We start from the raw sequence: 25,937 nt of genomic DNA, 5'->3' as shown, positions 1-25,937 counted from the left end.
TTGCTCTTGAAATCAGACATCACTAATACAATTTGATTTGATTTTTGTTTGGGCTCGTTCCAAGGGGACGAGAGTTCTAGAAGCTCGTGAGTTTTAGGATTCTATAGTAAGAAAAAGGAGAAAAATGATATAATTGTATATTATTATTTAGAAATACGTGTTTTTTCTTGTTTTTAATTGTTGACAGCAAGTTGTTTTCTGTTGGTGGTGAGCAAACTTGTCCAACAAAAATATAGGATGTATTTGTTGTCTTAAGGGGGAAGGTGTTACAGGCTTTGGTTTTTCCATTTATGTTTTGAAGTTGGACTTTAGCACGTATAGCTCGTTAGCACGTCTAGCTCGTTAGCCCGTCTAGCTCGTTAACGTCTAGCTCGTTAGCCCGTCTAGCCCGTTAGCCCGTATAGCTCGTTAGCATGTCTAGCTCGTTAGCACGTCTAGCTCGTTAGCCCGTCGAGCCCGTTAGGACGTCTAGCTCGTTAGCACGTCTAGCCCGTCAGCACGTCTAGCTCGTTAGCACGTCTAGCTCGTTAGCACGTCTAGCTCGTTAGCCCGTCTAGCTCGTTAGCACGTGTAGCTCGTTAGCACGTCTAGCTCGTCAGCACGTCTAGCACGTCTAGCTCGTTAGCCCGTCTAGCTCGTTAGCACGTCTAGCCCGTTAGCACGTCTAGCACGTCTAGCTCGTTAGCCCGTCTAGCTCGTTAGCTCGTTAGCCCGTCTAGCTCCGTCAGCCCGTCGAGCCCGTTAGGACGTCTAGCTCGTTAGCCCGTCTAGCTCGTTAGCACGTCTAGCTCGTTAACGTCTAGCCCGTTAGCATGTCTAGCTCGTTAGCACGTCTAGCTCGTTAGCCCGTCTAGCTCGTTAGCCCGTCTAGCTCGTTAGCACGTCTAGCTCGTTAGCACGTAGGACGCACTGATTGGTGTCACCTCGTTAGTCAGTATGTGTTACACCTGTGCTGGCTTGTCCATCTCGTTAGTGGGAAGGTGTTTCACCTGAGCTGGTCCAGGTTCTATTTAAGAGTGTCTGGCCCAGTGCTCCAGTTGTCTTGATACATGTGGAGAGTCAACACCTTTAGTTGTTCCACCTTTTTGGTTTACTTCCTGTCTTTAAGTTTGGTGTGGGTTTTTCTTTTGTTTTCCTCTACTTGAGCAGATTTAGTGGGTCTCATGGTGGGTGTCTTTTAGGTCCCAGTTGTTACTAGTCAACTTCCAGTGGACACCCCCATAGTGTCTTTCAGAGCCCCTCCTAAAAACAAGCTTATATTTTGGGTTGGATGTTGCATCCAATTAATATTTTAATCAATGGCATTTCCTTACAATGGTCATTAGTCTTTCAGTTGTTGTTAATGTTTTTTATCCTCTTATGCTTGTGTACAAAATATTTCGGTTTATTTTCTTAGTTTTTTCCTGTGAAGCCATTGTGTTGCATCCTAAAATTGTATATCTGACATGTGCTGTATAAATAAAGCTTGATTTGATTTGAACATATTACAAAACAAATTAACCCAATGACTCACCAATCAACAGACTCTTGGTCCATCTTAGTATGAAAAACAGTATCAATCCCACTTTTCCAGCCTGCTGAAGGCGTGGTGGAGTGGTAAACACCACCCCCGGCTCTACCAGGGGCTTGAGGTGGTCTCCCACAGCTCTGCTTATGTCATGTTCTGTGGCCTTGCTGTTCCATTTCTTGACTGCCCCTGCAACACAGAAACACATTTAGTCATATATAAAACACTCAAAGTAATGGATATGGAGCATCTATGGCCTCAGTTACACCTGGCACCTAAATGTGACTTCTGTCATCTGATTACTCCAAGCTGCATTAGGTTCAGATCTACCAGGATGGGCCTTTGACATAGTCTGGGCACGGAATATGCATAAGCAATGTAAAGAGATGTGAGGAAAAGTACATTCTTCACAAATTACCTTCATAAAATCAAAGAACAAATGTGTGTGTCTGAGGGGAAATTACCTTTCATACAGCCAAAAGGGTGAGAAATTACACCAATATCAGTGGACAATTTACACTAATGTAAATAAACATGGTTGATGGAACATATTCCCTTTTGCTGACGTGATGAACCGCTAAGGGGACATAAATATTTACCATCTAAACCATGTGTGACCTCTCACCTCTCCAGCTGTAGAAGTGTTCTTCCTAACCAGTCCCTCAACAGCTCTCTGAATGAGCTCCACCCTCACTGGGTCTTCAGAGGAGAGGAAGGCTGAGGAGGGATGGAAGGATGAATGGATCAGTCAGTCAATAAAGTGTAGAGCTGCTGTCTATGCTGTCTGACAAAATCACTATTTTAGTAGTTCATTAAAGTAAATTAGGCTTTATGACTGCTGAATACCAACTATCAATCACTTAAATCATGTATTTTCAGGTATAGATACATCCTTGGGACGTCCCTAGCCCATTGAAGTTGACATTTAAAATGGTTAAGGTAGGGGTTAAGGTTAGGGTTTAGGGTAGGGATGTCCCAAGGATCCCAGATAGCATTGACCATTGTGCATTATTCTGTCTCTTTTACATAGCAGGTGATGGGTTCTGACTTCTGAACTTGAAAATATTAAATATCCTTATTTATGTGAAATTGAATGAAACAATAATGTATGTTGATGGTCATATAATGTACAATATTCCATGATGTTTCTACATGATAACAATAGAGTAATATATTTAATATGATGTACAATATTCCATGATGTTTCTATATGATAACAATAGAGTAAAATATTTAATATGATGTACAATATTCCATGATGTTTCTATATGATAACAATAGAGTAATATATTTAATATGATGTACAATATTCCATGATGTTTCTATATGATAACAATAGAGTAAAATATTGAATATGATGTACAATATTCCATGATGTTTCTATATGATAACAATAGCCTAATATTTTTAGTATGCCATATACTATTTTTTAACAGTTTCACTAATTAATTTTAATTAACTTAATCATTATGATTCAACATCAGTTCACCGTCTCACCTCATACTGTATTGGAGCAGCAGCAGCTGACTGCCCGGTTCAACATCAGTTCACCATCTCACCTCATACTGTATTGGAGCAGCAGCAGCTGACTGCCCAGTTCAACATCAGTTCACCGTCTCACCTCATACTGTATTGGAGCAGCAGCAGCTGACTGCCCGGTTCAACATCAGTTCACCGTCTCACCTCATACTGTGTTGGAGCAGCAGCAGCTGACTGCCCAGTTCAACGTCAGTTCACCGTCTCACCTCATACTGTATTGGAGCAGCAGCAGCTGACTTGATCGTTGATGCTAATCATCATGTTTGAATCTGAGAGTAAATAGAGCCGACTACACTCTAAAAATGAAGGGTTCAACTGGAGTTGTTCTCAGATCCCCTAAGAACCGTAGGGTTCTTGGTCAATGAAAAACAGCCCCAAAAGGTTCTTCAAAGAACTTGTTAGAAGGTGGGTTCATCGAGGAACCTCCGTTGTTGCTGGACTTCTTCCGGGAACTTCGCAATTACAACTGAAAACGATGGTGACAAGTTTGGATGCGACAACAGTTAAAAAGGTTAAGTTGGGTTGATGTTTGGCTCTGAATATGTCTCGAAATCATTTATTATAATAATATAACATACTAATAATGAATAACGAAGACAATGCTGGTTTTCTGTGAATATCTTCCATAACGTCACTATAGTTAATGAACATAAATATTAGAAAGCCGGGTTTGACCGTCGGCGTTGTATGAGCTACAGTACAGTACCGTTAGCTAGCTAGCTAATGTTATGTTCTAACTAGGCACAACTACGTTTGGATTATTTCCTCAACTATATTCTTTCCCATATATTGTATATCGTTTCCATAAAGCCAACATGGCTTTACACTCATTAATGTAAGTTTCCAATCTAGAGCAGTTCTCACTTTTGTGATAATGAACTAGCTAACGTTAGCTTCGTTAACTAACTAACTAACTAACTAACTAAGGACGGTGACCTGTCCAGACGAGATGTTACAACGAACTGAATCGTCAATGGAGGTCTTCCTCTTTATATAGCCTGCTACAGCATGCAATACAATTAACCTGTCTGGGCTAGGGGGCAGTATTGAGAATTTTGGAAAAAATATGTTCCCATTTTTAACTGCCTCCTACACCAACTCAGAAGCTAGAATATGCATATTATTGTTCAGGTTTGGATAGAAAACACTCTGAATTTTCTAAAACTGTTTGAATGGTGTCTGTGAGTATAACAGAACTCCTATGGCAGGCAAAAACCTGACAAGGTTTCAAGCAGGAAGTACCCTGTCTGACAAGGAGTCGTGCGTCTTGCATCTTTTTATTGAAAAGTAAGGATCTTAGCTGTAACGTGACAATTCCCAGGGCTCCAATAGGCTCTCAGAGCCTGCGAAAAACCTGAAGGTTTACGAGGGAGCCTCAGGTTGAAACAGATTATCGCCTTTTGTAAGTGGATGCTCAGAGGACCTTTGAATGAGGCGCGTGCACGAGTCGCTCCCGAGGAGAAATTTTATTCGGCTGTTTAGGCTCAATGCATACTCCCGGTCGGAATATTATCACTTCTCTACGACATAAATGGCATAAAAATTGGTTTTAAACAGCGGTTGACATGCTTCGAAGTACGGTAATGGAATATTTAGACATTTTTGACACGCCAATGCGCCATGCGCGGGACCGTGAAGAAGCATTCTAGAACTCACGAACAAAACGTCGCTGTTTGGATATAACGATGGATTATTTGGGACCAAACCAACATTTGTTATTGAAGTAGAAGTCCTGGCAGTGTATTCTGATGAAGAACAAGCAAGGTAAGAACATTTTTCTTATAGGAAATGTGATTTTGGTGGAGGCTGACCTGGGTGGGTATCTAAATAGCTAGCCCTGTAATGCCGGGCTATGTACTTAGATTATTGCAAAATGTGCTTCATCCGAAAAGCTATTTTAAAATCGGACATATCGAGTGCATAGAGGAGTAATGTATCTATAATTCTTAAAATAATTGTTATGCTTTTTGTGAACGTTTATCGTGAGTAATTTAGCAAACTGTTAGTAAATTCAACGGAAGTTTGCCGGGGGTTATGCGTTTTCTGAACGTCACATGCTAATGCAAAAAGCTGTTTTTTGATATAAATATGAACTTGATTGAACAGACATGCATGTATTGTATAACACAATGTCCTAGGTGTGTCATCTGATGAAGATCATCAAAGGTTAGTGCTGCATTTAGCTGTGGTTTGGGTTTATGTGACATGATATGCTAGCTTGAAAAATGGCTGTCTGATTTTTTCTGGCTGGGCACTCTGCTGACATAATCTAATGTTTTGCTTTCGTTGTAAAGCCTTTTTGAAATCGGACAGTGGGGTTAGATTAACGAGATTCTTGTCTTTAAATAGCTGTAAAATAGTCATATGTTTGAGAAATTGAAGTAATAGTATTTCTAACGATTCAAAAATCGCGCCACTGGAATTTCAGTAGCTGTTACGTAGGTGGGACGAAATCGTCCCACATACCCCAGAGAGGTTAACTCACAAGGGGGCATAACGTTACATGGACAATACTGTCCCATTTTGGAAACATTACATGTACAATACAATGCCATTTTGGAAACGTTACATGTACAATACTATCCCATTTTGGAAACATTACATGTACAATACTATCCCATTTTGGTAACATTACATGTACAATACTATCCCATTTTGGAAACGTTAGGGCTGTATGGCAGTACTGTTACTGTATGGCAGTACTGTACTGGCTAGTGCTTTCTCCAATATGTTCTTCCATTTTACATTATATTATTTGTCGATGCCATTTATCTTTCAATATTTATTTAATATATATATATTAATGCTTGTAAGACTATTCTTTGACACATTTTCTCTTCCTTTGAAATTGTTATAGGACAGAACATGGACACAATGCAATTGGGATCAAGAAGAAGGTACAGATATGTTGTAGGACAGCTGCATTTGAAGTGTACATTTAACCTACATAGCAGTCAAAACAAACATAGAACATCACCCAAAACACACAAAACAAACACCCTCTGCCACGCCCTGACCAAACTACAATAACAAATAACCCCTTTTACTGGTCAGGACGTGACAGCACCCTCCCCCCCAAAGGTGCAGACCCCTTCTCCCCGGTGCTCCAGTCCACGCTGCTTGGTCTTCTTGTGGTGGGTGGTTCTGTAACGGCCGTCGAAGGGAGTAGACCAAGGTGCAGACCCCTTCTCCCCGGTGCTCCAGTCCACGCTGCTTGGTCTTCTTGTGGTGGGTGGTTCTGTAACGGCCGTCGAAGGGAGTAGACCAAGGTGCAGACCCCTTCTCCCCGGTGCTCCAGTCCACGCTGCTTGGTCTTCTTGTGGTGGGTGGTTCTGTAACGGCCGTCGAAGGGAGTAGACCAAGGTGCAGACCCCTTCTCCCCGGTGCTCCAGTCCACGCTGCTTGGTCTTCTTGTGGTGGGTGGTTCTGTAACGGCCGTCGAAGGGAGTAGACCAAGGCGCAGACCCCTTCTCCCCGGTGCTCCAGTCCACGCTGCTTGGTCTTCTTGTGGTGGGTGGTTCTGTAACGGCCGTCGAAGGGAGTAGACCAAGGTGCAGACCCCTTCTCCCCGGTGCTCCAGTCCACGCTGCTTGGTCTTCTTGTGGTGGGTGGTTCTGTAACGGCCGTCGAAGGGAGTAGACCAAGGTGCAGACCCCTTCTCCCCGGTGCTCCAGTCCACTCTGCTTGGTCTTCTTGTGGTGGGTGGTTCTGTAACGGCCGTCGAAGGGAGTAGACCAAGGTGCAGACCCCTTCTCCCCGGTGCTCCAGTCCACGCTGCTTGGTCTTCTTGTGGTGGGTGGTTCTGTAACGGCCGTCGAAGGGAGTAGACCAAGGTGCAGACCCCTTCTCCCCGGTGCTCCAGTCCACGCTGCTTGGTCTTCTTGTGGTGGGTGGTTCTGTAACGGCCGTCGAAGGGAGTAGACCAAGGTGCAGACCCCTTCTCCCCGGTGCTCCAGTCCACGCTGCTTGGTCTTCTTGTGGTGGGTGGTTCTGTAACGGCCGTCGAAGGGAGTAGACCAAGGTGCAGACCCCTTCTCCCCGGTGCTCCAGTCCACGCTGCTTGGTCTTCTTGTGGTGGGTGGTTCTGTAACGGCCGTCGAAGGGAGTAGACCAAGGCGCAGCGGGTTGAGTGCTCATATTTAAATATTTATTCGAACATTTAAACAAAACAAGAAAAACGACAGCCAAACAGTACTGTCAGGTACACTAAACACTAAACAGAAAATAACCACCCACTAAACACAATGAGAAAACCCCCTACTTAAATATGGTCTCTAATCAGAGGCAACGAGATTCAGCTGCCTCCAATTAGAGACCAACCCCAAATAATTCCAACATAGACAACCTAGATTAAACATAGAAATAGAATAACATAGAACATCACCCAAAAACCCCAAAACACACAAACAAACACCCCCTGCCACACCCTGACCAAACTACAATAACAAATAACCCCTTTTACTGGTCAGGATGTGACAATACACACTAAAGCTGAAAAAATCTGTATTTAGCATCAAGTCTACAATATTGTTAGTTTACCTATGATTCATCTTTAATGTTGTTTTTATTGTACATCATTAGTTGTATTTTTTAAATGTCATGTCATGTATTCCCCTGTGGCTCAGTTGGTAGAGGATGGTGTTTGCAACGCCAGGGTTGTGGGTTTGATTCCCACGGGGGGCCAGTACAACAACAACAAAAATGCATGAAATTAAATGTATGCATTCACTACTGTAAGTCGCTCTGGATAAGAGCGTCTGCTAAATGACTAAAATGTAAAATGTCATGAAAAGCACTATACAAAGTAAATGTATTATGTATTATGGTCTGACATGCCTGCAGAAATGTTGCAATTTTGTAATGTGTTTTGTTTGGTAAATTGTTTTGTAAATATTAATTTACATTTGTGGTGCCACTAAATAAACAATGAATTATTTAAATCAATACTGTCAATATTGTTATTATTAATATTAAAATATGTTTTTATAATGGAGGGAGGGTGGACAGGGAGTTTAAAAAATGAACCCCAAAAGGTTCTTTGAGGAACCATGATAAGGGGTTCTTCAAAGAACTTATAGGAGTTCCCACAAAAGGTTCTTCAAATAACTTTTAAGGGTTCCCCCACAGTTCGAATTTGAAGAACCCCTAAAGGATACTCCAGGAACCTTTACTTGTTAGAGTGTATATTGATGAAAGTCACCTTGTCCGAGAGACATTTACATAGTTATACACAGCCCAATTTGGGGTGAAATAGCGGCCACAACAGACAGACCTGATATCGACCATAATTCGACGTCCTTGGACGTCACGTGCTGACTGGGTATGACCAAAGTTATTCTATTTAGCTACACTTTGTAGTACATTTTTACACGTTAATAAATGTTTCTGATGCCACATCACCCGTTTTCAAAGGGAGTCGTTGGTTTTTAGGGGCAGTCGCTTTTTGTATGAAAGTATTTTCTCAACTGCGATACCAACTCCAGTCAGCAGATGGCGATGTGCGTCTTTCAGGTGATTCTGCCACTGTGACGTATAATTTAGTGGACGGGACGCTTCTTCAACATCAACAGCAAGTCAGCCACCTTGGTTCACTCTAACTTTATGGAAAAAGGTTTATTCAATAAATCTAGCAACTCCTCTCATACTGGGAAGAACCCCCCCCAGGCCTTCAGGGCAGTTTATTTCAAATAGTTTCATCGTTAGAGTAATTTACCCTAAAGTGGACACACTCCCATCAGTTTCTGAGACAATTGGCTAGACTTTGTAGACTGTTTAATAATGCTTAAACCTCATCTTTATCAAATTATCCATTAAAGATACCAACTCAAAACCTACGTTCGTCTACATATGGGTTGTTTAAATTGTATCTAATTATATTCCCAGTATTACTTCATCAAATCTCTAGTAATCATTATACACACATACAATTCATCATATTTTCATTTATTCACAGAATACATATAAAACGTAAGAAATTCTCAGGTACTCACGACAACCATTTCAAGGACTCTCCACAGCTACGAAGCAGCTCTCCAAACATACTCACAGCAGAACAAAAACTAAACTTTTGTTTCCGAGACAATGACGGTTCTCTAACCTCCCAGATGAGGTTAGAGAACCGTCATTTAGAGAACCGTCAATGGTCAACGGTTCTCTAACCTCCCAGAGACCGCAGCAAAAATCAAGCCTCCCAGGAACTATAGACCTTCCTTTGCTTTCAGAAATATCATCCCGCTCTCAATACCGCCCCGTGATCTTCTATGATGGGCAGTGAAGGAACGGAACCCCAAGATAACGTTATAATAAAGTTTATTATCCAAATGTCAATCATCTGATTAAGCATATTTCTATATGAGGAACTACAGATCTCTGTGAGGAACTACAGATCTCTGTGAGGAACTATAGATCTCTAGGAGGAACTATAGATCTCTAGGAGGAACTATAGATCTCTAGGAGGAACTATAGATCTCTAGGAGAAACTATAGATCTCTAGGAGAAACTATAGATCTCTAGGAGAAACTACAGATCTCTGTGAGCAACTACAGATCTCTAGGAGGAACTATAGATCTCTAGGAGGAACTATAGATCTCTAGGAGAAACTATAGATCTCTGTGAGGAACTATAGATCTTTGTGAGGAACTATAGATCTATGTGAGGAACTATAGATCTATGTGAGGAACAACAGATCTCTGTTACTATTCAAACTTCAGATTAAGACACAGTCACACAACTCTCATATCACAGTCACACAACTCTTATATCACAGTTACACAATGCTATTCCCAAACATACCTAATCAATTAGTTGTTTTTCAACAATATTTTAACCTGCAGGAATATTTTCACATTTCTATCTCATCTCGCTGCCTCTCAGATCAAAGGAAGGTCCATCTGCTCCATTCCCGAACTGTGGTCTCCCTGAGATACCAAGTTAGAGGAATCCCTCGTGCACCATTTACCCAGGTCAGCAGGAGCGGTCACCAAGTGAAGATTCACATCCCCATCGTCAAATGTGCTGGTTAATTTCTTTAATATAAATTGAGGAGACAAACTTATCACACAAGTCAGTTATTCTTAAACTAAATCTTTATTCACTTATAAGGGAGCAGGTCAATACAACGTACACATACAAAGTGAATTAATTGAGTGGACAAAAGTACAAAGGTCTTTTATAGCCCTTTCAACCTACATGACAAACAGATGTATAGAATGAAAGATAGTTATAATTCTCAGCAGACAGTATCTGCTGTAAAAACAGTACTCTTTGTGTAGAGACCAGGGTCTGACCCTGGGGTCATCTCTCCCTGGTACCATATAGAACAGAAACATTAACTCATGCTCTGGAATGCAGTCTCTTTAGGTTTTATCACCCAAAAGACATTGCAAATCTCCTGTCAGTGTTGTCTCCCAGAGGCCCATCCTCAGTAGAACACAGACACAATAGTTCTAAGAACCCTCTATTCTGTTGCATAAAACAACCATTTGATGCAATAAACGTATAATAACATAATCTTGCAATTTTGCTCTCACAATGTCCACTGAAAGTTGACTAGTAACAACAACTGGGACCTAAAAGACACCCACCATGAGACCCACTAAATCTGCCCAAGAAGAGACAAACAAAAGAAAAACCCACACCAAACTTAAAGACAGGAAGCAAACCAAAAAGGTGGAGCAACTAAAGGTGTTGACTCTCCACATGTATCAAGACAACTGGAGCACTGGGCCAGACACTCTTAAATAGAACCTGGACCAGCTCAGGTGAAACACCTTCCCACTAACGAGATGGACAAGCCAGCACAGGTGTAACACATACTGACTAACGAGGTGACACCAATCAGTGCGTCCTACGTGCTAACGAGCTAGACGTGCTAACGAGCTAGACGTGCTAACGGGCTACACGTGCTAACGGGCTACACGTGCTAACGGGCTACACGTGCTAACGGGCTACACGTGCTAACGGGCTACACGTGCTAACGGGCTACACGTGCTAACGGGCTACACGTGCTAACGAGCTAGACGTGCTAACGAGCTAGACGTGCTAACGAGCTAGACGTGCTAAAGTCCAACCTCAAAACATAAAATGGAAAAACCAAAGCCTGTAACACCTTCCCCCTTCAAGACAACAAGTATATCCTATATTTTTGTTGGAAACGTTTGCTCACCACCAACAGAAAACAACTTCCATTTCACATTATAATCAACAAGAATGATTCACCTTCACCAATATAAACATGGTGTCTACTGGATGTCAACAATTAAAAACACGTATTTTTAAATAATATACAATAGTATCTTTTCTCCTTTTTCTTTCTATTGAATCCTAAAACTCACTAGCTTCTAGAACTCTTGTCTTCCTAAAACCCACTAGCTTCTAGAACTCTTGTCTTCCAAAAACTCACTAGCTTCTAGAACTCTCGTCTTCCTAAAACCCACTAGCTTCTAGAACTCTCATCTTCCTAAAACTCACTAGATTCTAGAACTCTCCTCTTTCTAAATCCCACTAGCTTCTAGAACTCTCCTCTTTCTAAATCCCACTAGCTTCTAGAACTCTCCTCCCCTTGGAACGAGCCCAAACAAAACTCATCTCCAATACGGAAAAACGTGCAGTCAAAATAAATAAAGATCCATAGCAACGCACTAGCTAAACACAAATCTAATATCCATTTGGGGGGAAATCAGGTTGAATCTGCTCCTGAAACTAACACAACAAAAAAAAACACATGGAAATGGAGATATCTTTTACCTCACTGGTTAGAGGACAACCTGCAGAAGAAAGTCAGCTACATTTTGGAGTGATGCATTTCAATTTAGGGGTCGGTAAACAAAGGAACACAATACTTATTTGTCATAACTCATCGATATCATGTTGAAATCAATTGTACCGAGAGGAGGGAGATGAGGTTGCACGTCCTGTTAAAACTAACAGCTCAAAAACCACACAGAATCTGGGAATAATGTGTACATCACTGGTTAGAGGACAATTTGTAGAAAACAGCCAGATACATTTTGATTCCAGTGTGTCACCAACATGGTAAGTGTAACACAACTCTTTTTTTGTTAGTCACTTTTTATTAAATCTCATAAATAGTAACTCATCCATTTCAGAGCCTGGATTTTCCCCCTGAGGCTAATATCCATATCATGTTGAAATCAATAGAACAGGGGACAAACGTTTAGGGTTCTACATTGTGACATCATTAATATACTCCTACTACAATGTTTAAACATTCTACATTGTGACATTAATTCATTGATATCATGAAACAACTCCTTCATGTATTTTCTGATGTTTGATCAGATGTCTTTTACCGGAGAATCTCTTGTCACACTGATCACAGCTATAAGGTTTCTCTCCTGTGTGTATTCTCTGGTGTAGAGTCAGAGAGCCAGATGCAGCAAAACTCTTACCACATTGATCACAGCTATAAGGTTTCTCTCCTGTGTGTATTCTCTGGTGTAGAGTCAGAGGGCCAGACGTTGTAAAACTCTTCCCACATTGATCACAGCTATAAGGTTTCTCTCCTGTGTGTATTCTCTGGTGTAGAGTCAGAGAGCCAGATGTAGTAAAACTCTTCCCACATTGATCACAGCAATAAGGTTTCTCTCCTGTGTGTGTTCTCTGGTGTAATATCAGGTTGTCTGACCGAGTAAAACTCTTCCCACATTGATTACAGCTATAAGATTTCTCTCCTGTGTGTACTCGCTGGTGTCTAGTCAGATGGCAAGATGAAATATAAGTCTTCCCACATTGAGCACAGCTATAAGATTTCTCTCCTGTGTGTGTTCTCTGGTGTACAGTCAGGTAACTAGATGAAATAAAACTTTTCACACATTGATTACAACTAAAAGATTTCTCTCCTGTGTGTGTCCTCTGGTGTGATAACAGGTTGCTTGACTGAGTAAAACTCTTCCCACATTCAGTACAGCTGTACGGTTTCTCTCCTGTATGTGTTCTCTGGTGTATAACCAGATAGCTAAATGTAGTAAAACTCTTCCCACATTGAGTACAGCTGTAAGGTTTCTCTCCAGTGTGAATTCTCAGGTGTACTTTTAGTGCTTTTAATCTTAAGTAACTCTTCCCACAATCAAAACAGTGGTGAGATTTCTCTCCTTTGTGTGTTCGCTGGTGTATTTTAAGTTCTGATGAAGATTTGCAATGTTTTCCACAGTCAGAGCAGCAGATAGATTTCTTCCCTGTGGGTCTCTGCTGGTGTTTCTTGAGGTGATAGAATCTGGACAGACTCTTCTCTGACTCGTTAGCATCATGATGTTGAGGCTCCCCAGAGGATCCATGATAGTCACGTCTCTCTCCTGTGTGAACAAGTCAGACAGATAGTTAAAGGCTCACAACAGCAGAAATCCACTGTAAAAGGTGATGCCAACAGCGTAGCCATGATACTGTACAACAATTGACGTCTGTAATGAATGTTAAAATGACTTGACAATTGTCTTAAGACAGTCAAGTGAGCAACAATAGTCATATTTAGTCTTGTTTTCACATTAGTAGTAACTAGAAATAAGTAAAAGGTGTTGAACTCCTAAGCAGTGTGCCAGGCGACTTTTGTTCTCAAATATAGGCACCTTTCTGTGTTTCCTAAAATTGCGACAAGGGCGATGCGCACACAATTTGATTGCAGAAACACCTCCCTGCTAATGCAGAAACTGCTAGTTATGGATGTAGTATATCTGCCTGGAGCAAAAATGGTGAGCAAGTGGCCTAAGCTGTGCCATTAGAGATTCTGGGTTCGAGTCCAAGCTCTGTTGCAGCCGGCCGCGACCGGTAGGCCCATGGGGCGACGCACAATTGGCCCACCGTCGTCCGGGTTAGGGGAGGGTTTGGCCGGCAGGGATATCCTTGTCTCATCGCGCACTAGAGACTCAAGTGGCGGGCCGTGCGCAGTGCACGCTGACCAGGTCGCCAGGTGTACGGTGTTTCCTCCGACACATTGGTGCTGCTGGCTTCCGGGTTGGATGGGCATTGTGTCAAGAAGCAGCGCTGGGTTGTGTTTCGGATTACGCATGGCTCTCGACCTTCGCCTCTCCAGAGTCCGTATGGGAGTTGCAGCGATGAGACAAGACTGTAAGTACCAATTGGGGAGAAAAAAGGGGTGAAAAAAATATATATATTTAAAAAATGGTGAGCAAAGATTAGTTTTCACAATGTATTCTGAATATTACAGCACTAGATCAGGAGTGCTACTCAAGGAAACTCACATTAAGCTCTGTGTCTATTCACTAATTCACCACCGTGGGGGAAAACTCAGGGGAGTTCTCATAGGCTGACAGCAAATAAAGCCTCCATTTCCAGGTTGATTATGATTATTATTATCATAATTTGACACTACTTTGGATTATAATTGTAAGGCTTGTTTGAATGTCCTGATTTAATATAATGTTTGTGTTATTGTCTAAAATGTACTACTTAATATTTAAAAACGACTTCAACCAGTAAAATGATCATTGGCTAGTTTTCCATCAGCCTGACAATGAGGTTTTGTCCACTAAGTGCATGCCAAAATGGTCTAATCTCACCTAACAATAACATAGACCTACTGTAGGACCCATAACTTCACCTAACAACAACATAGACCTAGGACTATAAATCATTTAATATTTCAGGTGAAACAAGGAAACTAAAATGTCTTTGTCATGACATTTCATAACCAGATCATTTTGTGAATAATCCCACTAGGCTACTCTGTAATGTGTTGTCATTCTAAATGTCCTGAATAAAGGAAAATAGCTCTGTGTGTTGTACAATAGCCTATGCACCAAGGAACAGTTCTCTACACATTATGATCTAAGTATCTCCGTTTCCAAACGGACTAACGAGACCCTACTGTAAATCAAGTAGACAATAACACATTATAAATATCGATTTGTTTGGGATGTTGGATCCAACGTGGAGCATGGCATAACTGTCCTTACCAGAGTAATGAATGAAGAACTACATTTGACTGGCATGCAGAAAATGATTTCCTGGATCAGCTGATGATAGTTGAACATGTGACTGTAACTAAACAGCTACAGTATTAAGTATTATGTGTAATTATTGAACAACCGCGTTAATGACAGTATCCATCTGGGTGTCAATAAAGTTAAGGTGACTCTCGGTTAGAACCATTGGATTTAGTAAACTGAAATGATTTAGGATTTCTGTGCCCATGAAAACTGTTTTCCCAGCGTAACATAAGAAGACAACAAATGTTACGTAGTTAGAGAGCATTTCAGAGATCTGAATACAAAAAACTGTCCGACAGCAAGATCCAGTATTTAAGTTAAAGTTCATCATATGACAAGCTTAACGTTATGACTATAACTACTGTTCCCTGAAGGAGGGAAACTAGGTACAACATACTATTAAATCCTCGCCGGAAGCCCTGCCTTCCACAGGTGATGAGCGTGAGGCTCGGATTTATTCTTTAAATGTAATACCTCACTTCACCGACCCAGGAAGGGGTGGGGCCAAACAGGTGTTGTAACTCGTTCATAACTGGCACGCAGATCGGTAGAAATGGTCAGATAAATTGGCACTTCAAATGGAAATGGAAAAAGTTTGCCTATTTTACCGGAAACTTCAGGAGCATAACGTCAGAATTAACGAAGGCCAGCAGCAGGTGGGGAATTGGTTATTTTCTTCTGGTTATATTGACCTCTGGCTTCCTCAAGTCATTTGTGTGTGTTAATTATTTAATCAAACGATTGAAGCATCAGTTCAGTTCAAGTTCTGCACATACAGTTGATTTTATTAAACACATGGGGTGTGTCTATGAAAAAATACACGTCATAACATTTCAACAAATCAATTGGTTGAAAGAAAATACATTTTGTTAAATATATATCTGGGACATACAACAACATGCATTCAGACCCTGCATTTCAGACAAAACCTCATAATGACATCACAATACCCCATAAAAGTGTGAAAAAAGTTTACCAGTGGTTGTATCTCTGTAGGTCATGCCAGTAGGTTACAGTAGGTTGTATCTCTGTAGGTCATGCCAGTAGGCTACAGTAGGTTGTATCTCTCTAGGTCATGCAGGTAGGTTACAGTAGGTTGTATCTCTGTAGGTCATGTCAGTAGGTTACAGTAGGTTGTAATTCTCTAGGTCATGTCAGTAGGTTACAGTAGGTTGAAACTCTAGGTCATGCCAGTAGGTTACAGTAGGTTGTATCTCTCTAGGTCATGCCAGTAGGTTACAGTAGGTTGTAACTCTCTAGGTCATGTCAGTAGGTTACAGTAGGTTGTAACTCTCTAGGTCATGCCAGTAGGTTACAGTAGGTTGAATCTCTCTAGGTCATGCCAGTAGGTTACAGTAGGTTGTAACTCTCTAGGTCATGCCAGTAGGTTACAGTAGGTTGCAACTCTCTAGGTCATGCCAGTAGGTTACAGTAGGTTGCAACTCTCTAGGTCATGCCAGTAGGTTACAGTAGGTTGTAACTCTCTAGGTCATGCCAGTAGGTTACAGTAGGTTGGATTTCTCTAGGTCATGCCAGTAGGTTACAGTAGGTTGTATCTCTCTAGGTCATGCCAGTAGGTTACAGTAGGTTGGATTTCTCTAGGTCATGCCAGTAGGTTACAGTAGGTTGTATCTCTCTAGGTCATGCCAGTAGGTTACAGTAGGTTGTAACTCTCTAGGTCATGCCAGTAGGTTGTAACTCTAGGTCATGCCAGTAGGTTACAGTAGGTTGTATCTCTCTAGGTCATGCCAGTAGGCTACAGTAGGTTGTATCTCTCTAGGTCATGCCAGTAGGTTACAGTAGGTTGTATCTCTCTAGGTCATGCCAGTAGGCTACAGTAGGTTGTAACTCTCTAGGTCATGCCAGTAGGTTACAGTAGGTTGTATCTCTCTAGGTCATGCCAGTAGGTTACAGTAGGTTGTAACTCTCTAGGTCATGCCAGTAGTTTACAGTAGGTTGTAACTCTCTAGGTCATGCCAGTAGGTTACAGTAGGTTGTATCTCTCTAGGTCATGCCAGTAGGCTATAGTAGGTTGTATCTCTCTAGGTCATGCCAGTAGGTTGTATCTCTCTAGGTCATGCCAGTAGGCTACAGTAGGTTGTAACTCTCTAGGTCATGCCAGTAGGTTGTATCTCTCTAGGTCATGCCAGTAGGTTACAGTAGGTTGTAACGCTCTAGGTCACGGTGGTAGGCTACAGTAGGTTGTATCTCTCTAGGTCATGCCAGTAGGTTACAGTAGGTTGTAACTCTCTAGGTCACGCCAGTAGGTTACAGTAGGTTTTATCGCTGTAGGTCATGCCAGTAGGTTACAGCAGGTTGTAACTCTCTAGGTCATGCCAGTAAGCTACAGTAGGTTGTATCTCTCTAGGTCATGCCAGTAGGTTACAGTAGGCTGTATCTCTCTAGGTCATGCCAGTAGATTACAGTAGGTTGTATCTCTCTAGGTCATGCCAGTAGGTTACAGTAGGCTGTATCTCTCTAGGTCATGCCAGTAGGTTACAGTAGGTTGTAACTCTCTAGGTCATGCCAGTAGGTTACAGTAGGTTGTAACTATCTAGGTCATGCCAGTAGGTTACAGTAGGTTGTAACTCTCTAGGTCATGCCAGTAGGTTACAGTAGGTTGTAACTCTCTAGGTCATGCCAGTAGGTTACAGTAGGTTGTAACTATCTAGGTCATGCCAGTAGGTTACAGTAGGTTGTAACTCTCTAGGTCATGCCAGTAGGTTACAGTAGGTTGTATCCAAGTGGAAACAATTATCAACCCAATGTGGAAAGTGTAGAATTTGGTCAACAACAAAATGAATGGCTTATTTGCTACGTGAGGTTTACTTGATCTAACAGAAGTTTCGTAATGATTAAGTTATGTGGACACGTGACATACCGACAACTTTGATAAAAACACTATAGGATTTGTCTCCAGATCGCTATGCATATTCATGCTAGTAGCTTAGCATCTCTCTCCATTGAATACAGGCGGTTGACGACAACAACCATCATAGAATATAAACAATAGATTACAATAATAAGATGTATCCACCAATCCAAAGACAGGATAGGTGGGAGCGAGACAACCCACAGTGCAGCTTTGTGGACAACGACTCCCTTTGTTAGGACGGAGAGACATCTTGTCAGTATATCCATAATCTTTGGTGTAGCCAACCCAACTCTCACATGGCTCTATTGGGGGTCACGGTGTGTAGTAAAACATCACTACATTAAAATCACTACATGCCGTGGCCCCCCAGTCTGCGGTCAGCAGATAGACCCTTCTCAAATATATATGTTAAGTCACTTTTTGGAAACGGAACGGAGAAAACAAGGGGTAGCTTGTTCTCTACGTCGTCTGATTTTAGACATATCAGTCATCATCCCAGGACCCTCCGTTGAAGAGGTATTGACGAGCCAACTCCGAATATCCAAAGTTAAAAACTAATTGAAGGTGGTACTTACTGGTGTTACTCAGATCTCCTGTCTCCTCCTCTTCATCTTCCAATGTGACAGTAATCTCTCCTTCCTTCTTCACTCCAAAAACAGCAACATCCTCTTCTTCCTCTTGTTTAACTGAAACGTCGTCCTCTTCTTCTTTCACTGTAACAGCCTCACCCTCTACTTCTTGTTTTACTGAGACATCCTCCTCTTCCTTCTCCTCTTTCACGACAATGTTCAGCCCCAGAGCTTCTTTCTCCGTCCAGCAGACCTCCTCTTCTTTAACAGGAGGGGAGTAGTTTAGGGAGCTCATGTTCGGGGATGTTAGCTAGCTAGCTATCATTAGCGACTAGGCTAATGCTAACTTAACCAGCCAGCTACTATAGCTGACTAATAAATAATAACGTAATATTAAATTAAATAGGTTAACAAGTAGATACGACAGAAGTGTGTCTAAAACACAGTAGCTAATGTAGACCGAAAGCGTATAAATAGCTTGAATCTTTCGGCTATGTTGGCTAGCAAGCTACCGAGGTGGTTGACGAGCTGTTTATGAAGAACCGTCCACTAGATTATACGTCACGCTGCAGCATCGCCTGAAAGACGCACATCGCCGTCTGCTGACTGGAGGGAAACGCAGTTGAGGATCACGTTTTATTTTCAGACAAAGATTATTTTACATGGATTTAATTAAATAATACTATTATATTGAGACATACAAAGACAGGAATGTGGTGATTGATTAGTGAGAATAAAACATGTTCACTACAGCACATTTAACACGTCTTTTCTTGTTTCAAGTATGTTTTATTATGAAAAGTACAATATATCCATGTATACTTGTACAACTATGGAGCGTATGTCCACATATAATTATACAATTTGTTATTCAACATAAAAGACAACAAATGATCACATTGGTATTTTAACGGTGTTATTGTAAGAGGTCCTGGGTCAAGGTCCACAATTATAGGAAGACGCGCGTGTGTGTGTGTGTTTGTCCAGGGTGTGTGTGTGTGTGTTTGTACAGTGTGTGTGTGTGTGTGTGTATTTGTCCAGTGTGTGTGTGTGTGTGTCCAGTGTGTGTGTGTGTGTGTTTGTCCAGTGTGTGTGTGTGTGTGTGAATTTGTCCAGTGTGTGTGTGTGTGTGTGTCCAGTGTGTGTGTGTGTGTGTTTGTCCAGTGTGTGTGTGTGTGTGTGTGTTTGTCCAGTGTGTGTGTGTGTGTGTCCAGTGTGTGTGTGTGTCCAGTGTGTGTTTGTGTGTGTGTGTGTGTGTGTCCTGTTTGTCCAGTGTGTGTGTGTGTTTGTCCAGTGAGTGTGTGTGTGTGTGTCCAGTGTGTGTGTGTCCAGTGTGTGTGTGTCCAGTGTGTGTTTGTCCAGTGTGTGTTTGTCCAGTGTGTGTTTGTCCAGTGTTGTGTGTGTGTTTGTGTAGTGTTGTGTGTGTTGTTTGTCCAGTGTGTGTGTGTTTGTCCAGTGTGTGTGTGTGTTTGTGTGTGTGTGTGTGAGTCCAGTGTGTGTGTGTGTTTGTGTGTGAGTCCAGTGTGTGTGTGTCCAGTGTGGTGTGTGTGTGTGTGTGTGGTGTGTGTGTGTGTGTGTGGTTTGTCCAGTGTGTGTGTGTGTGTGTGTCTTTGTCCAGTGTGTGTGTGTGTGTGTGTGTGTGTGTTTGTCCAGTGTGTGTGTGTGTGTGTGTGTGTGTGTGTTTGTCCAGTGTGTGTGTGTGTGTGTGTGTGTTTGTCCATGTTGTGTGTGTGTGTGTGTTTGTCCAGTGTGTGGTGTGTGTGTTTGTCCAGTGTGTGTGTGTGTTGTCAGTGTGTGTGTGTGTTTGTCCAGTGTGTGTGTGTGTGTGTTGTCCAGTGTGTGTGTGTGTGTGTTGTCCTGACCAGTGTGTGTTGTGTGTGTGTGTGTTGTCCATGTGTTTGTCCAGTGTTGTGTGTGTTGGGTTTTGTCCAGTGTGTGTGTGTGTGTTTGTCCAGTGTGTGTGTGTGTGTGTGTTTGTCCAGTGTGTGTGTGTGTGTGTGTTTGTCCAGTGTGTGTGTGTGTGTGTGTGTTTGTCCTGTGTGTGTGTGTCCTGTGTGTGTGTGTGTGTGTCCTGTGTGTGTGTGTGTGTGTGTGTTTGTCCAGTGTGTGTGTGTGTGTCTGTGTGTGTGTGTGTGTGTTTGTCCAGTGAGTGTGTGTGTGTCCAGTGTGTGTGTGTCCAGTGTGTGTGTGTCCAGTGTGTGTTTGTCCAGTGTGTGTGGGTGTGTTTGTGTAGTGTGTGTGTGTGTGTGTGTGTGTGTTTGTCCAGTGTGTGTGTGTGTGTTTGTGTAGTGTGTGTGTGTGTGGTGTGTGTGTGTTTGTCCAGTGTGTGTGTGTGTTTGTTTGTCCAGTGTGTGTGTGTTTGTCCAGTGTGTGTGTGTGTGTGTGTGTGGTGTCCTGTGTGTGTGTGTGTGTCCAGTTATTATTTACAGGGACACTGAGGAGTCACCATAAATCCTAAATCCTGGATAGACAAGGCTCAGTGAATGTGGAGGTGAATGTGATCAGGTGGGTTAGTGTGTCAGAGGAGGCTCTATAGAAGGACAGAGTGCCGGCTGGCCAGTCCAGATACACTCCTACTCTGTGGGGTCTGGAGGAGGGGACGTCTATGGTAGTGGAGTTATTATTGTGCCTGGCATAGTAACTGTTGTCAGAGCAGATCAGACACCAGGACTTGTCATTACATCCAAGCCAACAGTCCTCACCCCCTCCTCTCCTGCTGATTCCTTTATATGTCACTCCTATACCAGCCCCCATTATCCCACTCCACTCTACCTCCCAGTAACAGCGCCCAGTCAGACCCTCTCTACACAGCACCTGTCTCCAGACCTCAAATCTCTCTGGGTGATCAGGATACGGCTGATTCTCTCTCCTACATGTCACCTTTCTGTTCTCCTCAGACAGAGAGAGGCGTCTGTGTACTGTGTTTAGGTCCAGTGTGAGATCACAGACATCTGATGGATGAAACCAGACACAATATTAGAAATCATCATCATTCACATTAGAATGTTAACTCACTTTTCACTAATTCATTTAATGTAGATGTTTCTAGGTATCAAAAGGAGAAGTTAAGGTAACTTGAGACTTGTTGAATGATCACATGTTATACTGTATGGTAATATAAAACACACTTATTCACATTAATTACACACACACCCACACACACACACACACACACACACACACACACACACACACACACACACTGTCAAAGCAACTCTTTGTAAACGTTGGTGTCCCTGATTTCTGCTTCTGTAGAAATACAGCTTATATTTAATATGACCAAGTCAGTAATGATGATGGTCTTTGACTTAACTTGAATTAAGACTTATTCTTAGTCATATTCTTCACAGCAGTCAACACTCACATTTTCTAAGTCCAGGTTTCATTGTGTTCTCTCCACCATGTTCCACACTGTAGCGGTAAGCAGAAAAACAGACAGTCATTGAGGGATACACCTGAACACACACACACACACACACACTGGACACAAACACGCACTGGACACAAACACGCACTGGACACAAACACGCACTGGACACAAACACGCACTGGTCAAGCGTTGGTAAGAACGTTTTCAGTGTTTGTGTCCAGTGTGTGTGTGAGTCCAGTGTTTGTGTGAGTCCAGTGTGTGTGTATCGTGTGTGTCGTGTGTGTTTGTATGTGTCCAGTGTGTGTGCGAGTCCAGTGTGTGCGTCAAGTTTGTGTGTCCAGTGTATGTAAGTCCAGTGTGTGTGCGTGTCCTGTGTGTGTGTGTGTGTGTCCTGTGTGTGTGTCCTGTGTATTTTTCCTGTGTGTGTGTGTGCGCCCAGTGTGTGTGTGAGTGGGTGTGTGTGGTCAGTGTGTGTGCATGTCCAGTGTGTGTGTGTATGTATGTCCTGTGTGTGTGTGTGTATGTCCTGTGTGTGTGTGTCCTGTGTGTGTGTGTGTATGTCCTGTGTGTGTGTGTGTGTGTGTGTGTGTGTGTATGTCCTGTGTGTGTGTGTATGTATGTCCTGTGTGTGTGTGTATGTCCTGTGTGTGTGTATGTCCTGTGTGTGTGTGTGTGTGTTGTGTGTATGTCCTGTGTGTGTGTGTGTATGTCCTGTGTGTGTGTGTGTATGTCCTGTGTGTGTGTATGTCCTGTGTGTGTGTGTGTATGTCCTGTGTGTGTGTGTGTCGTGTCCGTGTGTCCGTGTGTCCTGTGTGTGTGTGTGTGTGTGTGTGTGTATGTGTGTGTGTATGTCCTGTGTGTGTGTCCTGTGTGTGTGTCCTGTGTGTGTGTGTGTCCTGTGTGTGTGTGTGTTTGTCGTGTGTGTGTGTGTGTCCTGTGTGTGTCCTGTGTGTGTGTGTGTCCTGTGTGTGTGTATGTCCTGTGTGTGTATGTCCTGTGTGTGTGTGTGTGTGTATGTCCAGTGTGTGTGTGTCCTGTGTGTGTGTGTGTATGTCCTGTGTGTGTGTGTCCTGTGTGTGTGTGTGGTGTGTGTCCTGTGTGTGTGTGTATGTCCTGTGTGTGTGTGTGTGTATGTCCTGTGTGTGTGTGTGTGTATGTCCTGTGTGTGTGTGTGTATGTCCTGTGTGTGTGTGTGTGTGTATGTCCTGTGTGTGTGTGTGTGTGTATGTCCTGTGTGTGTGTGTGTGTGTGTATGTCCTGTGTGTGTGTGTCCTGTGTGTGTGTGTGTATGTCCTGTGTGTGTGTGTCCTGTGTGTGTGTGTGTGTGTCCTGTGTGTGTGTGTGTCCTGTGTGTGTGTGTCCTGTGTGTGTGTGTGTATGTCCTGTGTGTGTGTATGTCCTGTGTGTGTGTATGTCCTGTGTGTGTATGTCCTGTGTGTGTGTGTGTGTATGTCCAGTGTGTGTGTGTCCTGTGTGTGTGTGTGTGTATGTCCTGTGTGTGTGTGTGTGTGTATGTCCTGTGTGTGTATGTCCTGTGTGTGTATGTCCTGTGTGTGTGTGTCCTGTGTGTGTGTGTGTATGTCCTGTGTGTGTGTGTGTGTGTCCTGTGTGTGTGTGTGTGTCCTGTGTGTGTGTGTCCTGTGTGTGTGTGTCCTGTGTGTGTGTGTGTATGTCCTGTGTGTGTGTGTGTGTGTGTGTATGTCCTGTGTGTGTGTGTGTGTGTATGTCGTGTGTGTGTGTGTGTGTGTATGTCGTGTGTGTGTGTGTGTGTGTATGTCGTGTGTGTGTGTGTGTATGTCGTGTGTGTGTGTGTGTGTATGTCGTGTGTGTGTGTGTGTATGTCCTGTGTGTGTGTGTGTATGTCCTGTGTGTGTGTGTGTGTGTGTGTATGTCCTGTGTGTGTGTGTGTGTCCTGTGTGTGTGTGTGTGTATGTCCTGTGTGTGTGTGTATGTCGTGTGTGTGTGTGTGTATGTCCTGTGTGTGTGTGTGTATGTCCTGTGTGTGTGTGTGTATGTCCTGTGTGTGTGTGTGTATGTCGTGTGTGTGTGTGTGTGTGTGTCCTGTGTGTGTGTGTGTGTGTGTGTAATGTATGTCCTGTGTGTGTGTATGTCCTGTGTGTGTGTGTATGTGTGTTTCACACTTGGACACACACATACACACACAAGACAATCACACACACACACACACACACACACACACACACACACACACACACACACACACACACACACACACACACACACACACACACACACACACACACACACACACACACACACACACACAACTTTGTCCAAGTGGTGGTCAGAATGTTTGTCTTAACTAGCCTGATAAGTCAAACATGTCTGATATGAACATTGACATAAACCCTCCACATACTTGAGTTTCTCCAGTCTGCAGTGTGGATCCTCCAGTCCAGCAGAGAGCAGTCTGACTCCTGAGTCTCCTGGGTGATTGTAGCATGAATTGTTTATTGACCAATTCACTCATAGTGGCTTAAAGTAGTCACAAGTTGAGTATTTGATCCGATATTCCTTGAACGCAGCGACTACATCAAGCTTGTGACTCAAACTCGTTGATTGATTTTGCAGTTTGTTTTGGTTGTGTTTTGGGTTGTGTTTTGCCCAATATTAAAATAGTGGATGGTGTAACGTCTGCTTGCAACTCTCAAAGACGTAGATCTGAATCACCTGAATTCTGATCACCTGTTCACACACCTGTATGTCATTATAACCATTTAGTTCAGTTCTTTGCACCCCCATCATTGTGATGTAACGTTTGATTTGCGACACAAGGCTATTCGGAGCGCTGAGTTTCCTTTAATTTACTCCTCCCGTGTATGATGTTTTTGCCTGTCTCCCTAACGACGCCTTTTGCCAATTCCCTGCCTGTACCTTAGCCCATTGGATATCCTGTTATCAACCTATTCCCTGCCTGTACCTGAGCCTATTGGATATCCTGCTATCAGCCTATTCCCTGCCTGTACCTTAGCCCATTGGATTTCCTGTTATCAACCGATTCCCTGCCTGTACCTTAGCCCATTGGATTTCCTGTTATCAGCCTATTGCCTGCCTGTACCTTAGCCTATTGGATTTCCTGTTATCAACCTATTCCCTGCCTGTACCTTAGCCCATTGGATATCCTGTTATCAGCCTATTGCCTGATCTCCCGGACCACGGTGTCATTGTACGCCAATGATTCATGTTCTTTTAAAACCACAATTAGAGTCTCTCTACGGCTTCATAGAGGATCTAGATACTTTTGCTATCCTCTCTGGATTAAAACCAAATTATGATAAGTGATATGATACTACGTATTGGATCACTAAAAAATGCAAATTTTACATTACCATGTAGTCACTCCAATAAATTTTTATAGAAAGTTAGCAAAAACAGATAAGATCTTGCTACCATGGAAAGGAAAATACCTGTCTATTTGTGGAAAAATCACCCTGATTAACTCTTTAATCATATCACAGTTTACCTATTTGCTTATGGTTTTGCCTACACCTAGTGACCTGCTTTTTAAATTATATGAACAAAAAAGATTCCATTTTATTTGGAATGGCAAGCCAGATAAAATTAATAGGGCCTATTTATATAACGAATATGCATTCGGAGGGCAGAAATTATTAAATATTGAAGCATTAGACCTCACTAAAGGCATCAGTCATACCAAAGTTATATTTAAATCCAAACTGGTTTTCTAGTAAATTGGTACAAATGTCTCATCCTATGTTCAAGAAGGGCCTTATTCCCTTTATTCAGATTACACCTGCCCACTTTCGGTTGTTTGAAAAGGAAATAATCTCCAAAATATCTTTATTTTTTTAAACAAGCCTTAGAAAGTTGGTTGCAATTTCAGTTTAATCCACCTGAAACAAATAATACAACAAATAATACAACAAATATTGTGGTTAAATTCAAATACAATAATTTATTTTAAAAAACTGTATTTTTCGAAGACATTTTAAAAAAATGTATAATTTTAGTGAATGATATTATAAATAGGACTGGTGGAGTGATGTCACACATGCAGCTAACACAGACATTTGGAAATGTCTGCTCTACCCAAAATTACAACGAATTAATTGCAGCATAACCACAAAAATGG

At 42.4% G+C, this 25,937-nt stretch overlaps 1 protein-coding gene across 1 annotated transcript in view; it reads right to left on the bottom strand.

Annotated features, from left to right (window-relative positions):
* Positions 1-13,066, bottom strand: part of LOC115186636 (zinc finger protein 271-like) — a gene marked incomplete at both ends in the record, with an annotated part of 131,931 nt that extends 118,865 nt beyond the window's left edge. Inside the window, one exon of the mRNA XM_029746204.1 lies at positions 12,314-13,066. Coding sequence (XP_029602064.1) covers positions 12,314-13,066 — 753 coding nt within the window. The remainder of the gene's footprint in view (positions 1-12,313) is intronic.
* Between the last annotated feature and the right edge of the window lie 12,871 nt (positions 13,067-25,937).

This window comes from Salmo trutta, unplaced genomic scaffold (genome assembly GCF_901001165.1).
Source record: "Salmo trutta unplaced genomic scaffold, fSalTru1.1, whole genome shotgun sequence".
Lineage (NCBI taxonomy): Eukaryota > Metazoa > Chordata > Actinopteri > Salmoniformes > Salmonidae > Salmo > Salmo trutta.
Note: the sequence above shows the minus strand (reverse complement) of the source record. Positions and strands in the feature narration are given on the sequence as shown.